This window comes from Hypanus sabinus, chromosome 12 (genome assembly GCF_030144855.1).
Source record: "Hypanus sabinus isolate sHypSab1 chromosome 12, sHypSab1.hap1, whole genome shotgun sequence".
NCBI classification, from domain to species: domain Eukaryota; kingdom Metazoa; phylum Chordata; class Chondrichthyes; order Myliobatiformes; family Dasyatidae; genus Hypanus; species Hypanus sabinus.
The window spans coordinates 40,442,370-40,459,996 of NC_082717.1; the positions used below are offsets into that span (position 1 = coordinate 40,442,370).

General features: G+C 39.8%; 1 protein-coding gene across 2 annotated transcripts in view; it reads right to left on the reverse strand.

Annotated features, from left to right (window-relative positions):
* kcnh1a (potassium voltage-gated channel, subfamily H (eag-related), member 1a) overlaps window positions 1-12,071 on the reverse strand; it is a 260,110-nt gene extending 248,039 nt beyond the window's left edge. For both annotated transcript variants that reach the window (XM_059985791.1, XM_059985790.1), the window contains exon 1: window positions 11,999-12,071. In XM_059985791.1, the coding sequence (XP_059841774.1) occupies window positions 11,999-12,071 (73 nt within the window). The remainder of the gene's footprint in view (window positions 1-11,998) is intronic.
* Between the last annotated feature and the right edge of the window lie 5,556 nt (window positions 12,072-17,627).

Genomic DNA, 17,627 nt, shown 5'->3' on the forward strand with positions numbered 1-17,627 from the left:
ACTACACCAGATGGTAATGCTAGATAGTTTTACCTGTATTACATCATCAAATATCTTGATCATGATCTCACAACTACAAACTTCAGTAACACCTGATAATTGAATTTATACTTTTCTCTTTGCACACTTGGGAAATGCAATAAACATAGTTTGGGACAGTTTTTGTGCTTTAGGGGGCCTAGCGCTCCATCTGTAGACTCTCCTTAGCTTTTATCTCCATCCAAATTGACTCCACTATCTGTTCTTCTGTATCAAGGTTATCTCACTACTGCCCATCTTTTATTGTCACAGTGAACACTCCTTTACTTTCTAATATCAGCTTTAGATACCAGTCATGTTTCAGAAATACTTATCATACCAACTCTCTTGTCATGAAAATAAAGACTCCCAGACTTGATTCATTGTTAAAAGGTTTTATGAATATGCTTCTCCTCTGCCTTCCTCTCTCTCCTTCACTCTGAATCCTATTCTACCTTCCTTTACCCACTTAACCCAATCTTTATCTTACCATCTATATGATTTGGATAATAAATTAAATATCTTGGCTAACACCTCTTTCCTGGTCTCATTAAGGGTATTTCAATTTGATCCGTAAAGGAAATATTCTTTTATTTAAAGACAAAAGAGATGACAGATGCTGGAATCAGCAACAAAACAAACACGGAATGCTGAAGCAACTCAGCAGGTCAAGAGGCAATATCTGTAAATCAATGTTCGAGTCAAGACCCTGCAGCAGTCCAGATGCACAGTCACAATCTGAAATACTGTCTTATACCTTTTTCTTTCACAGATTCTTTTGACCTGCTGGGTTCTTCCAGAATTCTGGGGTTGGGGGCATTGTTTGCTCCGCGAACATAGCACACTGATTCTCTTGCTGATTGGTTCCTGTAGGTTGTGATGCAAAAGGCCCACAGAAAGCCTATAGCTGAGTGCAAGTGTAACAAACAACTGGCCCCATTCATTTGCCACTTACTACAAAAACTAGTCCATTATCAAATATGCATATGATATCACACTGAGGATTACTGTTAACTGAAAGGAAGAATGGAATATATTAAGACTTGGGAACAATTGTAAAAAATTTAAATGCTAAATGAATTTTAACACTAGTAACATAAGGGAATACACATTAAGAGAAATTACAGTCAGAAAAAAATGCACATTACATAATGAGGAACTAAACATAGAGAAGTACATTAATCCCAGGATGCAGATGAAAAGTTTTTCAAATCAATATTCCATTGTAGCAATACAATTAAAAATATTAACAAAGAATTACATTCCTTCTAAAGGGCTATGGAATTCAAAAATAATGATTAAACCTTTCCAGGGCACGAATCTGGCTTCACCTTCAATACTGTGCAGAGCTTTGGGCTCCCTTTCATTAAGAAAATTTCAAACTGGTCAAGGAAATGCAAAAACGTATTACAGAGAGATTACCAATGGAGGGAGGAATTCAGCTATCAGAGAGATTAAATAGGTTTGCACTTTTGGGGGTCTGAAAAGCTATAAATTGGTTGGTCATGGTAGATATGAAGACAATAGTCTAGAAAGTGAACCATGCCTGAAAACGTGAGTTCAAACAGTATTGCACAAAGCTCATGACAGCTTCAAGTGAAACTGTTCTCACAGCAACTTATGCAAGGCTCAAGGCCCAAATCTGAATAGTTTGTTTAATTATGCACAAAGGGTTTTCTTCAGAGAACGACCGAGGAAGGAGGAGACAGCTGTAAGTACATAGGGAGGACTGGGGAAGTGGAATGATCAGAGATGATTAATAAACTTGAGTGGCTGGGCAAGAGGACTGCACAGAGAACGGGGATTAATAGGAGACCTGGGGAGAAAATCAGAGTAAATGGAGAAAAATTGATGGTCACTGAAAACAGCAGAGAGTGGTGGGGAAATGATTACTCGGAAAATCAAAGCCAGCAGAATAGGGTTGTGCTAACAAGCAGGCTTATGTTTCCTCTATCCAAAGTTTCATGAGGTCTCAACTCTCCCACTCAGATTTGCTTCAGCGTGTGAGGCCCTTGCTGCACATATTGACCCTAATGTATGCTGCATGCTTTACGACTTTACTCCTTATTGCCAACAGAGTCTTTATGCATATACATCTTCTCCACAGAGGGCTCAAAAAAACATCCAGAAATGCACCACCAATATATGGTTTCAATAAATGTTTGTTCTGCAGTGTACAAAAATATTGCATTAAATGTTAGAATTTCTGGGCCATTATTTCCACTTGAAAGGAGATATAAAAATTTGGATCCTTAAATAAAAGACAGGCAATAATTAATCTAATGAGCAAATAAGGAGAAATTTCTTTTTTCAGAGAATGATTATAACATGTAACTATCACAGGAAGTGGTTTCCGAAAATAGCTTTGATTCATTCAAAAAGAAACAAGACAAAATAAATAGCAGTAAAAAGATATTCTACAAATCTGATTGGAAATGGAGAGAATCAAAGGAAACATGTGTCATTTAAACATTGGTATAGTTACTGAGCTGTAGGTCTGGAGTATTTATTCAAATTTATGTTCCTGGCCACACTTCTAGGTTGCCTCTGCTAAAGTGGTGATGTAATCTCACGATTTCAATGCTATTATTTTAGCAGATAACCAATAACCACAGGATAATTTTTTTGAGTATTCACAAACCCCATTTTTCTTTGCCATTTTACTAACAAACTAGCAAATACAGTATATTAAAATACACTAGAAGAGAGCACCGCCATATGAGATCACATGACTACCAACAGTGTCTATTACTCATTTAGAACCTACAACACAGACAGTCCCTTCAGCTCACCAATGCAAATTTCCTCCTGCATTTGACCTCCTGAAGTGTAACACCTCACACTTTGAATTAAATTCCATCTCTCATTTCACTGCCCAGATTTCCAACTGATCTGCACCATGCTGCATCCTTTCAATAATCTTCCTCACTATCCACAAATCTTCCTTGTCATCTGCAAGCTTACTAATCAACCTGCCTGCATTTTCATTCAGACAGTACTATAAATGACAATGTCTGGGATTAACTAGGGAGTTGGTTCTAATAATTTCACAAGCATGGTAGTGTAGCAGTTGGTATAATGCTTCACAGCACCAACAATTGGGATTCAATTCCTGCCTCTGTTTGTAAGGAGTTTGCATGTTCTCTGCATGATCATGCGGATTTCACCTGGGTGCTCCGGTTTTCTCCCACATACATTCCAAAGATGTACGGCTAGTAAGTTGCGGACACACTATGTTGGTGTCGGAAGTATGGTGACACTTGTGGGCTGCCCCCAGCACATCCACAGACTGTGTTGGTTGATGATGTATTTCACTGTATGTTATGTTTCAATGTACATGCAACAAATAAAGATAATCTTTGATCATTTTCTATTTAGTAATGAATTCAAGTAGTACATCTGAATTTGCATCTAATTATGGGACTATCGGCCAATGTATTGGACAACCCTGATGCAAGAGACAACTCAATCATATATGATCTCAATTAAGGCTTTACATGTCTAGGTTAAGTTGACTTACTTTTTACCCATGGCTCACTTGATACAATCCTTGCCTTTGAAACAATACTTCAAAGCCCACTACAGAGACTTCAGCTCTAAAATCTAACCTAATACTTCAGAACAACATTGAAGTCTCCTACAAGGTTGGAAGCCCAACTGCTGAATGTTATACAAAGATTTTTTTGATTCACTCACCTGGATGTAAAACCAATAACATATGTGTGTTAGCTGCATCCTAGCCCATATTTATCCTTCGATCTTCATTACTAAATTCTTATTAGACAATGTCTCAAGACAGGGAATTCCTTGCTTACACTCTACTTTCTTGGGGTAAAAGGTAGCTTATGTGCACTTTTCAAGCTAAGTGGCATGGGTGCATAGCCATGCAGTAACTGAAATGCTCCCACGCACATAGCCTTTGTTGCTGCATAGCTGGAATTTTATTTTATATGATGTTAATATAATTTTGAAATTATGCTAATTGTTTTAAAATCTATGTTAATATAATTCTGGAATAAGCTGCAACTAATTATGTATTAATGAATATAATCCATAAATTTTCTAAATAACAAACATACCACAACCTTTAATTTGAAACATTATAGAGCTTCAATGTATTTACATTGTTAGTGTATCAAGTTACAAAACTGTTACAAATTGTAACAATAACACAGAATGGAAGTCGATAGCTCATTGTTACAAGCCACTGGTCCGCTGAACACTGACGCCATCTAGTCAAAACTTTTTAATTTTGACATTGTGCCTGTCAGTTTTTTTGACTGCCTGACATCGTTTATTTGTGTTGTGAGTCGTGGTTTGTATTTGTTTGATGCATATATTACAAAACAGACATTTAAAATGCCGACAACAACACACACAAAATGCTGGTAGAACACAGCAGGCTAGGTAGCATCTATAGGGAGAAGCGCTGTCGACATTTCAAGCCGAGACCCTTCATCAGGACTAACCGAAAGGAAAGGTAGAGATTTAAAATGCCACACTGTTTTCAAGCCATGTAAATTTTTTCTACTCAAAGCAATGTTGGTCTGTGCAGCTGTAAAAAAATAGCTGGAACGTTTCTATAAGGACAATGAGGTGGACTACAGACTCTTGCAAAATTGGGGCAGAAGGTAAACGGTGATAAAGCATGGTAGGTAGTTCATAAAGTAGTCACTGATGTCATTATCAAATTGCTACTTGCAGGAGCTTGCTGTGATCAAGTTGTTTGATGCATTCCATGCAAAGTTCACTATTTAAAACGGGCTTTATTGACTGTAATTACTTTAGGATGTCCTGCAATAATGAAAATCCAAGCCTTTCAGCCTTTACTTTCTATTTTTAGAGAAACCACAATAGATCTAAATTACACACTGTCCCAGGAAACCTGAAACTAATCTCAATTAAAATCAATAAAGTGGAACGTGAGATTCATGAGATACTGATATCGACATTGTGCCTTTCTTTGTGTATTCGATGCAGTCATCAACAACCTAAAAGCTGCTACAAATATTGATAAATAGTCTGTATAAAACCTATGCAAGCAATTTAACAATTTATCACACAGTTACAAAAGTCATGTCCTGGATCATCTGCTGAGTTGCAAACCATCAAACCTGTCCATCACATCTCTGCTAAATCCACTGCTTAACACACACACAAAGTGCTGGAGGAACTCAGCGAGTTGTAGCATCACAGGTGAGAAATAAACAGTTGTTATTTTGGGTTGAGAACCTTCATCAGGACTGGAAAGGAACAGGACAGAAGCCAGGATAAGAAGGTGTGAGGAGGAGAACGCAAACAGGCTGGTGACAGGTGGGACCAGATAAGGGGGATGGTTACTGAGTTGGGGAGATATTATTTTAAACTCTACACAAATAAAAACAATGCTGATTGATCTGTGAATACCTTGTTCTCAACATTGTTGCATGACAGCCCTGGTTGGAAACATGTACACCAAATTACACCTGAACCTCTTTATGTGTGACCTAAATAAAGCAAACGGATGAAGAAAAGCAAATTTTGTACTGTATTAGGGAGAATGATGGATCAGGCATGGACTTGAAGTAGAAGAGACAAGTGGGAACTAACTGCTAGGGGTAAGAGGACTTTTGAAGATAAAGAGCGAAGCATTTAGATGGAAATCATGGACAGAATCACAATGCAGACCATCACTGATTTTGCTTTGTTAATGCACGATAGTTGTAGGTTGGATTCTGGCACCAGAAAGCTGGATAAGGCTTTGAAATTCATTTTAAAGTTCTGGCATCTGCTTATGCCAACTGCACATTGCATCAATATATCACAAAACTTATTTCAGCACCACCACCCCAACCCCCCACAACCCAATATCCCCCCTCCCCCGGTCAACCTCCAAGGGTGTATATATACAGGACATCTGATTATGAAAGAACACAACAATTTATTTGATCATATATTGAAACTATTTACATACACACACATACACACACACACACACACACACACACACACACACACACACACACACACACACACACACATATAAATTCCTTGTTGAGTATTTTGTTGGCAGTCTCAATGCTAATAGCTAAATGCTAATGCAAATAGCTTTTCTATTTCTTTTGCAAACTTTCCTTGTACTGTGATGTGGCTTGCTTGGCAGATTTGAGCATTTTGCCAGAAGTCTCAACCTCATAACAGTCTGTGCCAATGAATTTGTTCATTTTACAAGATATCAGATTCAGAATAATATTAGCTACGCTAATGAATGAATGACACCTGTTAAACTCACCTCAACAGTCATTTAACCCACCATGGGCAATAGAAAAGTCACTGTCGCAAACAGTGCAGCGAGCAACACTGTCATTATTTTTGACCCCTATTAGGCAGGGGTACACTTTAGTGTAGTCTGGGGTGAAGTACGTTTTACATTTTCTTTTTTTGGAACATTCTGCCGTGGCGCTGCAGGACACTAAACTGAACTGATGGACAATGAAAGAGAGAGAGGGGTCGACTGTAAAGCCCGCCCACAGAGAAAACTGATAGGTCTAGTCAGCACAAAGAGAGACCAATCAGGATGAATCTCTCTCTCTCTCTCTCTCTCTCTCTTCCCCCCCCTTCCACCCCTCTCCCTCTTCCCCTCCCCTCCCCTTCCTCTTCCCCTTCCCCTCCCTCTCCCTCTTCCCCCCCCCCACCCCACCCCTAGAACGGGCAAATATGAGCCATCAACAGCCAAGAGAATGGCAGAGGAGACAAGAGCATCACCGCTGTCTCCAACTTCAAGTATTTTTTTAAACTTTAATAAATATTGTGTACCACACACCATTAGCAGACGTTGGAGTGTGTATATCTAGAGAGAGATTTCAAAAGAAGAAAATGGGGGCAGTTGGGACACTCTGTGTGCCACACACCACTAGGAGATACTAGAGTGTACGTAGCAAGAGAGAGTTACCAAAAGAAGCAAGCAGGGCCAGTTAGGACTTTCTTAGCACCAAACATCACGAGATGTGGGAGTGTGCGTAGTGAGAGATTTCAAATGAAGCAAAAGGGGACAGTTGGGACATCCAGTGTGCCACACACATACCAGGAGATGTTGAGAGTACGCGTAGCAAGAGAGATTTCAAAGAAGAAATTGGGGCAGTTGGGACATACTGTATACTGCACTTCACTTAGAGACATTTGAGTGCGTGGGATTGGGAACTTCACCAGGTCCAATAAAATGAATTTAGGTTTAAGCGGAGTGGGGAGTGCAGGTTTTGGGCTCACAGAGGCTTCAACAAGTAGAGCTGGAAGCTGTAGGTAGATCTTTTTTGTTTAATTTTTCTTCATTTCTTTCTTACTGCACAGTTAGTGCATTGGGGGTGTCAGGCAGGATAGTGGACTGTGCGAAGGAAGGTAAGTCTCCAGAGACTCTGACAACTATGCCTGCAAAAAGTACACCCAGCTGCAGCTTCTTACAGACCGTGTTAAGGAACTGGAGCTGGAGCTGGATGAACTCTGGATCATTCTGGAGACTGAGGGGTTGGCTGAGAGTACATAAAGGGAGTTAGTTGCACACAGGTCAGTGGCTGACCAGCAGGAGAGGGGAGAGGGGAGAGGGAACGAGAAAGGCAACATCTATGGCTGCTCCCCTCTATAACAGGTATACTACTGTGCATACTGTGGGAATGAAGGGAAGGGTCGTAATGAGAGTTTTTGGCCCATTGGCCTTTATAAATCAAGCTACTGAGTACAGGAGTTGGGATGTTATGTTCAATTTGTATAAAACATTGGTAAGGCCTAATTTGGAGTATTCTGGTCACCTACCTACAGGAAAGATATCAATAACATTGAAAGAGTACAGAGAAAATTTACAAGAATGTTGCCAGGACTTAGTTACTGTGAGCGCCACAGTAGTGTAATAGTTAAAACAACACTATTACAGATTGGGACGTCACAGTACAGAATCCAATACCAGTGTTCCCCATAAGGAGATTATACATCCTCCTCTTGGAATGCATGGAATTCCTCCAGGTGCTCTGGTTTCCTCCCACAGTCCAAAGATGTACCAGTTAGTAGGTTAATTGATTATTATAAATTATCCCAGATTAGGCTAGAGTTAATTCAGAAGTTTCCGGCAGCATGGCTCAAAGGGCCAGAAGAGCCACATTGTATTTCTAAATAAATAAATAGATCGATAGATAAATAGGGAGAAAGTTGAATAGGTTATTCTCTAGAGCCTAGAAGATTGAGGGGAGATTTGATAGAGGTATGTCAAGTTATGAGGGGTATAAATAGGATAAATGCAAGCAGGCTCTTTCCACTGAGATTGAGTGTCACTGGAGTCAGAAGTCATGGGTCAAGGGTGAAAGGTGAAATGTTTAACGGGTACATGAGGGAAAACTTCTTCACTCAAAGAGTGGTGTGAGTGTTGAACGATCTGCCAGCAAAAGTGGTGGATGCAGGCTTGATTTCAATGTCTAAGAGAAATTCCGATAGGTGCATGGATGGGCGGGGTATGGAAGGCTATGGCTGAGGTGCAGGTCAATGGGACTAGGCTGAAGGGCCTGGTTCTGTGACTCTATGACTCCATGAACAAAAACCTACCTAGTCTTCATTGGCTGCCAGCCTTCAATTAAAGATCCACTAAGTGGGTTGCTGGTGACCTTCACAGATTGCAGGGAGCAGGCCCCACCTACTTTAATGAAACAGACTCTGAAACAGGTGTTCGGCACCAGTAAACAACATGCAACAGGCCAGGTAGTTGTGGTTCTATAGCAGCTGCAGGTGCAATCCTAACGATGATATGGAACAGAGAGAAAGGAATAGATACTGTACAAAATAGGGAAATCAAGCCCTTATCATCAAATTTTCCAATGCTGAACAGGTTAAACAGTCTAGTAAATGAAACTTAAAAGAAGCATTTGAAGATACCAGTTCTGACAAACTGGTTGAACTGTAACTTTTAGGAGATGTCATTTGGATGTCTGACAAAGTGCACACTGAGAAATGGGACTCTAAGGTAATAAAGTGTGAGAAATCATTCCAGCTGAATCTAATTGGTTTAGGGAAAAGTACAAATCATTTACCAGCATTAAAATATGCCTTGAAAACTATTTAAAAATCTATTTATTTCATAGCTGGGGGCATGGAGAAATATTAATACAAAGTGGAGAAAAATTTAAATGTTTGTAATTCTTTGCAAATGTTATACTTTGAATCCTGCCTGATGCCAATCAAAATGATACATTCACTCCTTGACATTCACAGTTTATGTGACTTTACTTGGATTCTCTAAAACAACATCAGAAAAAAACTTTGATGAGAATATCTCCATGTAACTTCTTTTAAAAAACAGTTCCACAGAAAATGACCCCTGTATATTTGTCACATGCGCCACATGGTTTCATTCTTATCCATTGTTCTACCTCTATCACTGCTCCTGCCTCCTTCAATCCAGTTGAATGTTTTATATGACAAAGTTATTTCTATCCTCTCTTGAACAAATCACTTTATGTCCACCTAAGTGAAGGGTCAGATATCATTTATAAAGACTGCCCATTACCAAGTAGCAGACAAATCAATATACAATTAACTGAGACAATATTAATGAATGATATAAATTTATTACTTTAAAAGATCAATAACTGACTACACTTAATCATGGAAACTGTACAATTTGATACTGTTTCTATTCTTGGATATGTTATAAAAAAACCATTGGTTTACTAATCACCATTTTCTATTATGAAAATTATTTTTAAAAATAAAGTAATTCCCATCAAAGTAATACAATTTTAATTTTGCAAAGGACAGCAGAAACACAACCACCAATAAGACATGAAAGAATAAAGTATAGCTCAAGTTGACAAAGCTGTTGTTTTGTTCAAATGAACATTCCTTTAGGTTGGGTACTAGAACAGAGAATAGAGCTTAAAAGTGTAAGTTTGAAAGCAAATACTTTATTGGCTCATGCCTACCACAAAGATGTGAAAGTTCACAAGATAACAAGTACAAAATGACCCTAAAATAAAAGACAGGATTCTTTCAGCAAATGCATCTTTTTGCTTCAGATCTGTTAGGCGGTGACATTATGTCATTATTCTCAGTCCTTTTATCAATACATCATCTTGAGAAATGCTTGTTCTCTGAAAAGTTCATACTTTTCAATTTACCAATAACTCAGAACAAAAAAAAAGTGACAGGCAAACCAGCAGTCATAATTTATTAATGGCCGATGAAATAGTTTATTTATTAGTTTTGAAATCAGAATACCTATTTGTAACTATAGGGGATGGATAGCCGAGCAAGTTTCCTGCAGGAACGAATGCATCGAGAACAAAGCGTATTGATCTTGTCTCTTTCCTTGACTAACCCGTCCGGTTTTCAGGATTAAAGCAACAATATTATTAGTTACTGCATACAATGAATTCGAATCATTTGCAAATTTAAACAATTACATTCAAATCTGGTCAGAACATTCTTCCTTACAGGATAAATTTGAATCTTCAGTTTACTCCGCGACCTTAACAATGTTTGAGCTTCCAATGCTAGAGAAAACAGAACCAAAACTCACGACCACTTCTCATACAAGGATTTTCAAATTCCCTATCTACAAAGTGTATTGAGGTGTAATGTACATCATTCCCAGAATGTATACTTTCGAAACTAAACTTTATGGCTCTAAACTATAAATTCCACAATGTCCTTCTAAATCAGCAAGAATCACAAAATTTATAGTGAGCTCGTAATTTGTTTAAATAATTTATTTTTCTAAACAGGATCTGATCTGTAACTCAGTTAAGTCGATTTTAAGCAAAACAAAATACTGGGGGGCTTCTGAAGTTTCGTTAAGTATGGACTACCAAAGAGTAGCATCCAAATAGAACATTCCACCTTAAATAGTTCCTTTGCCAGCAGATCGAAGTTGCAAATTGACCGCGTTGCTATTTGTACGACCTGTGCAATCATACAAACTAGGCTGTTAACAGAACCCAGCTAGATGGGAAAACCCCCGCTGCAACGAAACAAAAAGAAAGCCGCACGAAAAATCACCACAATCTAACAACAATGCTTCTCCTTGATCATGCAGTGTCGCTGTCTACTGACCGTATTGCTATAGTAATCGCTGTTCCAAAACGATTACGCTATTAACATTCTAACACTAAAACAGAGGTGCAAATATGTTCAAAAATCTCTGTCTCACTGTGGGTCCAAGCAATGCGCTGCATTATCAAAGGTGCACAGGTGATGTGTATGAAAAGATTTCAGTTTTATCCTTGGCTGATGTGCCTTTCACTTGGAGCGGAATAAATGAGAGCAGCGCAACAAAAACATCAGCATCGTGATATTCATAAAAAAGCGTTTTCCCGCTTCATTTGGGAAGTGGATTCGTACTCGGCGTATTCTGCCACATCCCGAAAATTAGGGAAACGTTTCAAAATCTTGTTAAAATAAGATTGTTTGGGGCACTCAATGCCCAGCACTACAACGTTCCTACCCATAATCCAGAGTTTACATCTTTGACTGCAAAAACTTGCAGTGTTTTCAGGCTGACAGCCTGCTGCATTAAATGCTCACTGATCTTAAACACTGCAGGATGCACGATTTCAATTTGTGCTTTCAAAGCATTTTCTCTACCCCGTAACCCCTGGTTCCATTCCCGATAATGGAGAGCGTGGGAATAAGACAGGATGGGAATGGAAATCGCAAAACAATTCAGGTCAAGGAATGGATTCTAGATACTGCACTTACAGTGTGTGCCAACCCCCCTGCAGAACGTGGACATCAGCCCATATACTACTGCTGATGCTGCATTCACACTGGAATTAAATCACAGAGTATTTCCCTGGAACTTGTAATGAGGGTCCTCTGGGATACCCGTAAATAGGGTAAGGAACACCCTAGAAACACATAGCAAGACGGAGGCATTCTTTAAAAACAGAACAAAATCACACTTTTGTTTTTGGGCAATATATACCCAACTTTTAAGAACAAGGATGGAGAGACTCTTCCTGCTTACCATTGGATCGCCGGACAATATTCTCCAAAAAAGTATTTTGTGGGGCAACAAGTCCTTTCCTTCCCCCCGCCATTCTCTTTTCTCAGTGGTAATGCTGCAGTGGCCGAGCTAGTGCGATGGATGGGGCGATCGGGATGCAGGGCTGCAGCAGCTCTCGATCTTCCCAGCTCATGGTAACAGCGCAGACTGTGCGTGGGGCGAGGAGCTCGGTGAAGCCTTGTCTACCTCCCCCGCCTTCTCGTGCCCCTGCTCGGCGCGCTACGCCGCGAGAGCGCGCATCCTCGGCAAACTCCGGGAGCGAGTTTGGACAGGAGCGAGCGAGCGTGCTTTCTCCACTCCCCCACCAGTTCCCAGTAAATGCAGCACAACACCACGGTGCACACGCTTCACCTAATCCCGTCTCTTTCTCTTCGCCTGCTGTCCTGTGTTCGTCTACCTGAGAGCGAACGAAGGCAACATCAGCATCTTATATAAATGTGGCGAGCCTCGCCGGCACAAAACAAGCCTTTGCTTATACTGTATCTCACTATTTATAATATAGTTGTATGAGTTTCTAATCCCATCTCTTACTTGTCATCAAGGTAGCTTTCTCATACATAAATACTACAAATGGGCGCACAAATTGCCGTGGGGTAGATGAGGCGGAGGTCAGGTGTAAAAAGGGAATGGATCAACTTTCATCAAATGAATGTTCCTTTGAATCAACGCTCGACAGCGTGAGAACAAAACTCGTGGAGAGCAAATAATCAGGATTGTTGATGTAAATTGCAATGATGTTGATGGTATGTAACTTTCGGTCATCTTTTCCTGGGATCAGAGAGAAAAGAAAAATTAAATGACAGGATCCATCGTTGGCAATACCTTTCCAGTTCGACCAATGATGGATCCTAACATTTTTTCTTCATACTTTGACGTTTTTTTAAATTTTGTATGGAACATTTCCTGGTTAAATATAATCAGTAAATGCTCCGCTGTAGTTTGGCCAAACTTAGGACACCTAACATCTTTGCCAATTATGTACATTAGTTAAAAGAGTTATTAATGGCTAGCAGGTTTCAGTTCAGTTGGATGCCAACTGGGATAAATATACAAAGTCCCTAATAAACAGGTAACATCACTACTCTCCGAGAAGCAGGCTTGATAGAAACATAGAAAACCTGCAGCACAATATAGGCCCTTCGGCCCACAAAGCTGTGCCAAACATGTTCTTACCTTAGAACTACCTAGGCTTACCCATAGCCCTCTATTTTTCTAAGCTCCATGTACCTATCCAGGAGTCTCTTAAAATACCCTATCATTTCCACTTCCACCATGACCGCTGGCAGCCCAGTCCACAACTAAGAGCACAGCTCAATGTCTGCTCTAACTTCTCCACCAGTGTACTAGTCTGATAGTGTGTGTGCAAAAACTTTAAAATCAACAAAACACCACAGATGCTGGAAAACGGGAATAAAAGCAGAAACTTATTGGAAGCACAAAGCAGGTCAGACAACATCGGTGGGAAGGGTGACACATTGATGCAGTAGTTAGAGATGTGGTCTCATGAATTGAGTGACTTGGATTTGATCCAAACCTCCGGTTCTGTCTGTGTGGGGTTTGCAAGTCCTCCTAGTTATCATGTACATTTCTCCTAGATGCTCCATTTTCTTCCCACATCCCAAAGATGTGCCAGTTGAAATGCTGAATTGCTGAGGTAATTGCTGTAGGCTGGGGGAGTGTGGGCAGTGGGATGAAGGGAACAAGGGGAACTATAAGGTGGAAAGGTATAAATTACAGGGAAACAAATAGGGATTGATGGGATTGCTCCAACAGCTGGCTGAATGGCCTCCTGTGCTAATGAAAGAAAAACTTAGAAAGAGAGAGAAGGTTAATGTCTCAGATCAAAGGTGTTAAATTTGTTTCTCTTTCTGCAGATGCTTCCTAACTTGCGGAATGTGTTTTTTTTTGTTTTTATTGTACATTAACAAGCAAACTCTCCAAACAATATGCATTTGGATTATGCATTCTTGAACAATGAAGTCTATTATGAATGTGAAGCAACTCTGAGGGGCCGAAGGGTACAAAGTCGCCCCCTCCTTTTTGAGAATCGCAAGATCGCTATTAATTCAGGTCTGGGACCCAGGAAATGAGAGACACACACAGAATACACAACCAGGTGGAATGTGTCCTGACCTCAGCGGAACAGAACCACTGATAATGGCCGTTGTCTCTTGGAGAAGGAATTGTGTATTGAGTACTGTACTATTCGTTGAAATCTCTCAGGGGGACAACCAGAGTGGTCTGGTTGAGGGATTGTATCATCCCAACTTGATTGACATCTGAGACCCTGTGAGTAAGGATAAAAGAGGGTCTGGGGAAAAACCCCTTTAGACACACCAGGAGAAATGCTAGAAATCCCATGACAGCGTTTGATAGCGACAGCTCGTGTGTGTCCTCCCTTGCCTGGGGTGGCGAGCTCACCACAGAAGAACGGTTTAGCTAAAGGAGAGGCCACAAGTGAACGGCCACAACAACGGGACTCCTGGCGGATCGAAATTGTCAAGGAAAGCCGGCAAGTTTTTCTCCAAATTTCTCTCTCTCGCTCTCCAACAATTGCAACCCAGCGGTCCCCAACGGCTGCAGCCTGCATGAACTGAGTGAACTTTATATTTCCATCGGACAATACATTATCCCCTAGACAACGATAGAGCTTATTTCTTATTGATTATTATTATACCCGCACTTTCAGATTTAGTATTGATGGCGTATATTATCTGTATATTTGCATTGATATTATTTGTGTGTATTTTTACTAATAAATACTGTTAAAAATAGTATCATCAGACTTCAATGGACGTCTCCATCTTTGCTGGTAAGTTACCCAGTTACGGGGTTCGTAACAAGTCCACTCCTCTTAGAATGTCTTTTGATTGTTGTTTCTAATCTACTATTAAATTTGATTCATGTAAAATTTCTTAAGGACTTTTCAAATGAATAGAACTTTATAAACGGAGCTAATTTTCATTGTAATTCTCTCTTTTACAACATGCTAAATTTCTTCACATATTATTAATGTAAAAATAAAGGAGCATTCTTGTTTCTGCATCAAGCCTAATATCTGTGTTAATATACATAACAGAACTTTAGCTACATAAACTGGAAAGTCGTACAGTACATTGACCTCTACAGCAACACATATTCAACCAGCTCATTGTCAGATCAATACATAGAAGCTCAGTCAGTGAAAATGTTGATCCTTACAAATTTTCTGAAATGTTAAAATATGCAGATACCCAGAAAAATAATTAATAACAGATTTGTAATCATTCAAATTTTATCTAAGGCAAAACCTCTACTTCCTCTATTTTCTTAGGAGTTTGCAAAGATTTGAATGACCTCTAATACTTTGACAAACTTCTATAGATGTGTGGTGGAGAGTATATTCACTGGTTGTATCAAGGTCTGGAATAGAAACAGCAATGCCCTCAAATGGAAAATCCTACAAAAGTAATCCCAGTCCATCAAGAGTAAAGCCCTTCCCACAATTGTGTATATCCATACAGAGAGCAGGATTGCAGCTTCCATCATCAAGGACCCTCACCACTCAGGACATGCTCTCTTGGCACTGTTGCCATCAAGAAAATGGTACAGGAGCCTCATGACCCACACCATCAGGTACAGCAACAGCTATTACCCCTCAACCTTCAGGCTCTTGAACCGAGGGGTTAACTTCATTCAACTTCACTCGCCCACCACTGAACTGTTCACACAACCTATGGATTCACCTTCAAGGACTCTTCATTTCACGTGCTTTATGTTTATTAATTATTTATATATTATTTCTTTTTCTTTTGTATTTGCACAGTTTGTTTCCTTATGCACATGGGTTGTTTGTCTGTCCTTTTGGGTACAGTCTTTCATTGATACAATTATCCCAATTTGTCTGTGTATTTTATCATCTGCTGTCCTCCTGTTGCAGAAGATGGTGAGTCTCTGAAATTTTCTATGCCATAAGTTGGGAAAACTAGTTCACAGGAGGCATTTAATGAGGGGATAAATAAACTGAAAAATCAAAGAATGGAAGGCTATGGGGAATTGACAGAAAATGAACTGAGGCCTGGTGCAGATTGGTCACGTTAAATAGTGAGACTAGCTTGAAGAGCCAGGTAACTTACTCCTATTCCAGGGCCAGCAATAGCTAACACAAGGGGCATAATTTTAAAGGCAATTGGAGGAAAGTATAGAGGGGAAGTCAGAGGTAGGTTTTTTTTACATAGAGAGTGGTAAGTGTGTGGAACAGTAGAGGCAGCTATATTAGAGACATTTAAGAAACTTAGATAGGCACATACAGTGGATGACAGAAAAATGGAGGGCTATGTGGGAGGAAAGTGGTAGATTGATCCTGGAATAGGTTTAAAGGTCAGCACAACATCATGGTCTGAAGGTCCTATGTTGTGCTGTGCTGCTCTATGTTCTAACTTTGCATTCATGATGGCATGCCAGTTGTGATCCTAACAAATGAATCATCAAACACTCAATACAAAATGCATACCGCGGTTAAGCAAAACTATGCCATCACACCAAGGGATGGAATAGTGGTGCAGCTAATAGAGCTGCAGCTTCACAGCACCAGCATCCTAGGTACAATCCTGATCTCAGATGCTGTCTGTGTGGAATATATAATATTCTCTCTTTGACCATATGGGCTTCCTTGGGTGCTCTCACTTCTTTCCACATCCCGTTGGTGAGTGGGGTGAGAGATGAATTGGCCACTGTAAATTTCCCCTGGTGCTTGGTTGAGTGGTGAATCTAAGGGTACTTGCTAGAAATGTGGGGAGAACAAAATGGGATTAGTATAACTGGGTATATCATGATCAGTATGAACAGAATGGGCTGAAGGTGTGTTTCTGCTCTGTATGCTTCTACAACAATAGTTCTTCTTGCAAATATTGCACCTCAACTCCAACAAGCTTCCCAGTGGAGTGACATTAATTTGTAGGATGAATGATAGATGTTCAATTATGTCATTTCCAATCTAAAATCAATTACTGAATTATAGTACACAGTGTTACTTGCAAATGTGCAGATTTGGAGACTGAGTTCCATTGAGTCACCATTGACTCCTTCACTGAAGGAAAACAAACTTGCCTTACATTAAACACCTGAAAGTGTCCACCAACACCACCCTGTGACAATCAAGATATATTGCAAATGCATGGAAAATGTGGACCTCATTTTGGATGTCATCATTCACTGAAAAAAGATGTTGGTAATAAAATTAAGCTCTACCTTGATGTACAAGCAGGCTTTGACTTAATGTAGAAAATGTACCCAAAGATTTGAAACCCAGCACCAAACTCATTGTCTGCTAAGCAACAGAGATTGTTGTTCTTCTGTTTGCTTCAGAGACATGGACAACCTTTGGCACTGGAAATGTATCACCAATGTTGATACTGCAATAACCTGAAAATTTATTAATATAACAGTTGAACCAACATCAGCCTGTAATCCCAGGTGAACATTTCCAGCACTGAGTCTTTGCTTATACTCAACCAGTCCAGTGGCATAGCCATATTGTCCTCGTGTCTGGCACAAGACTCCAAAGTCAACATGCTAATCTGAGCGATTTCCAGGAGTACAATAAAAATGT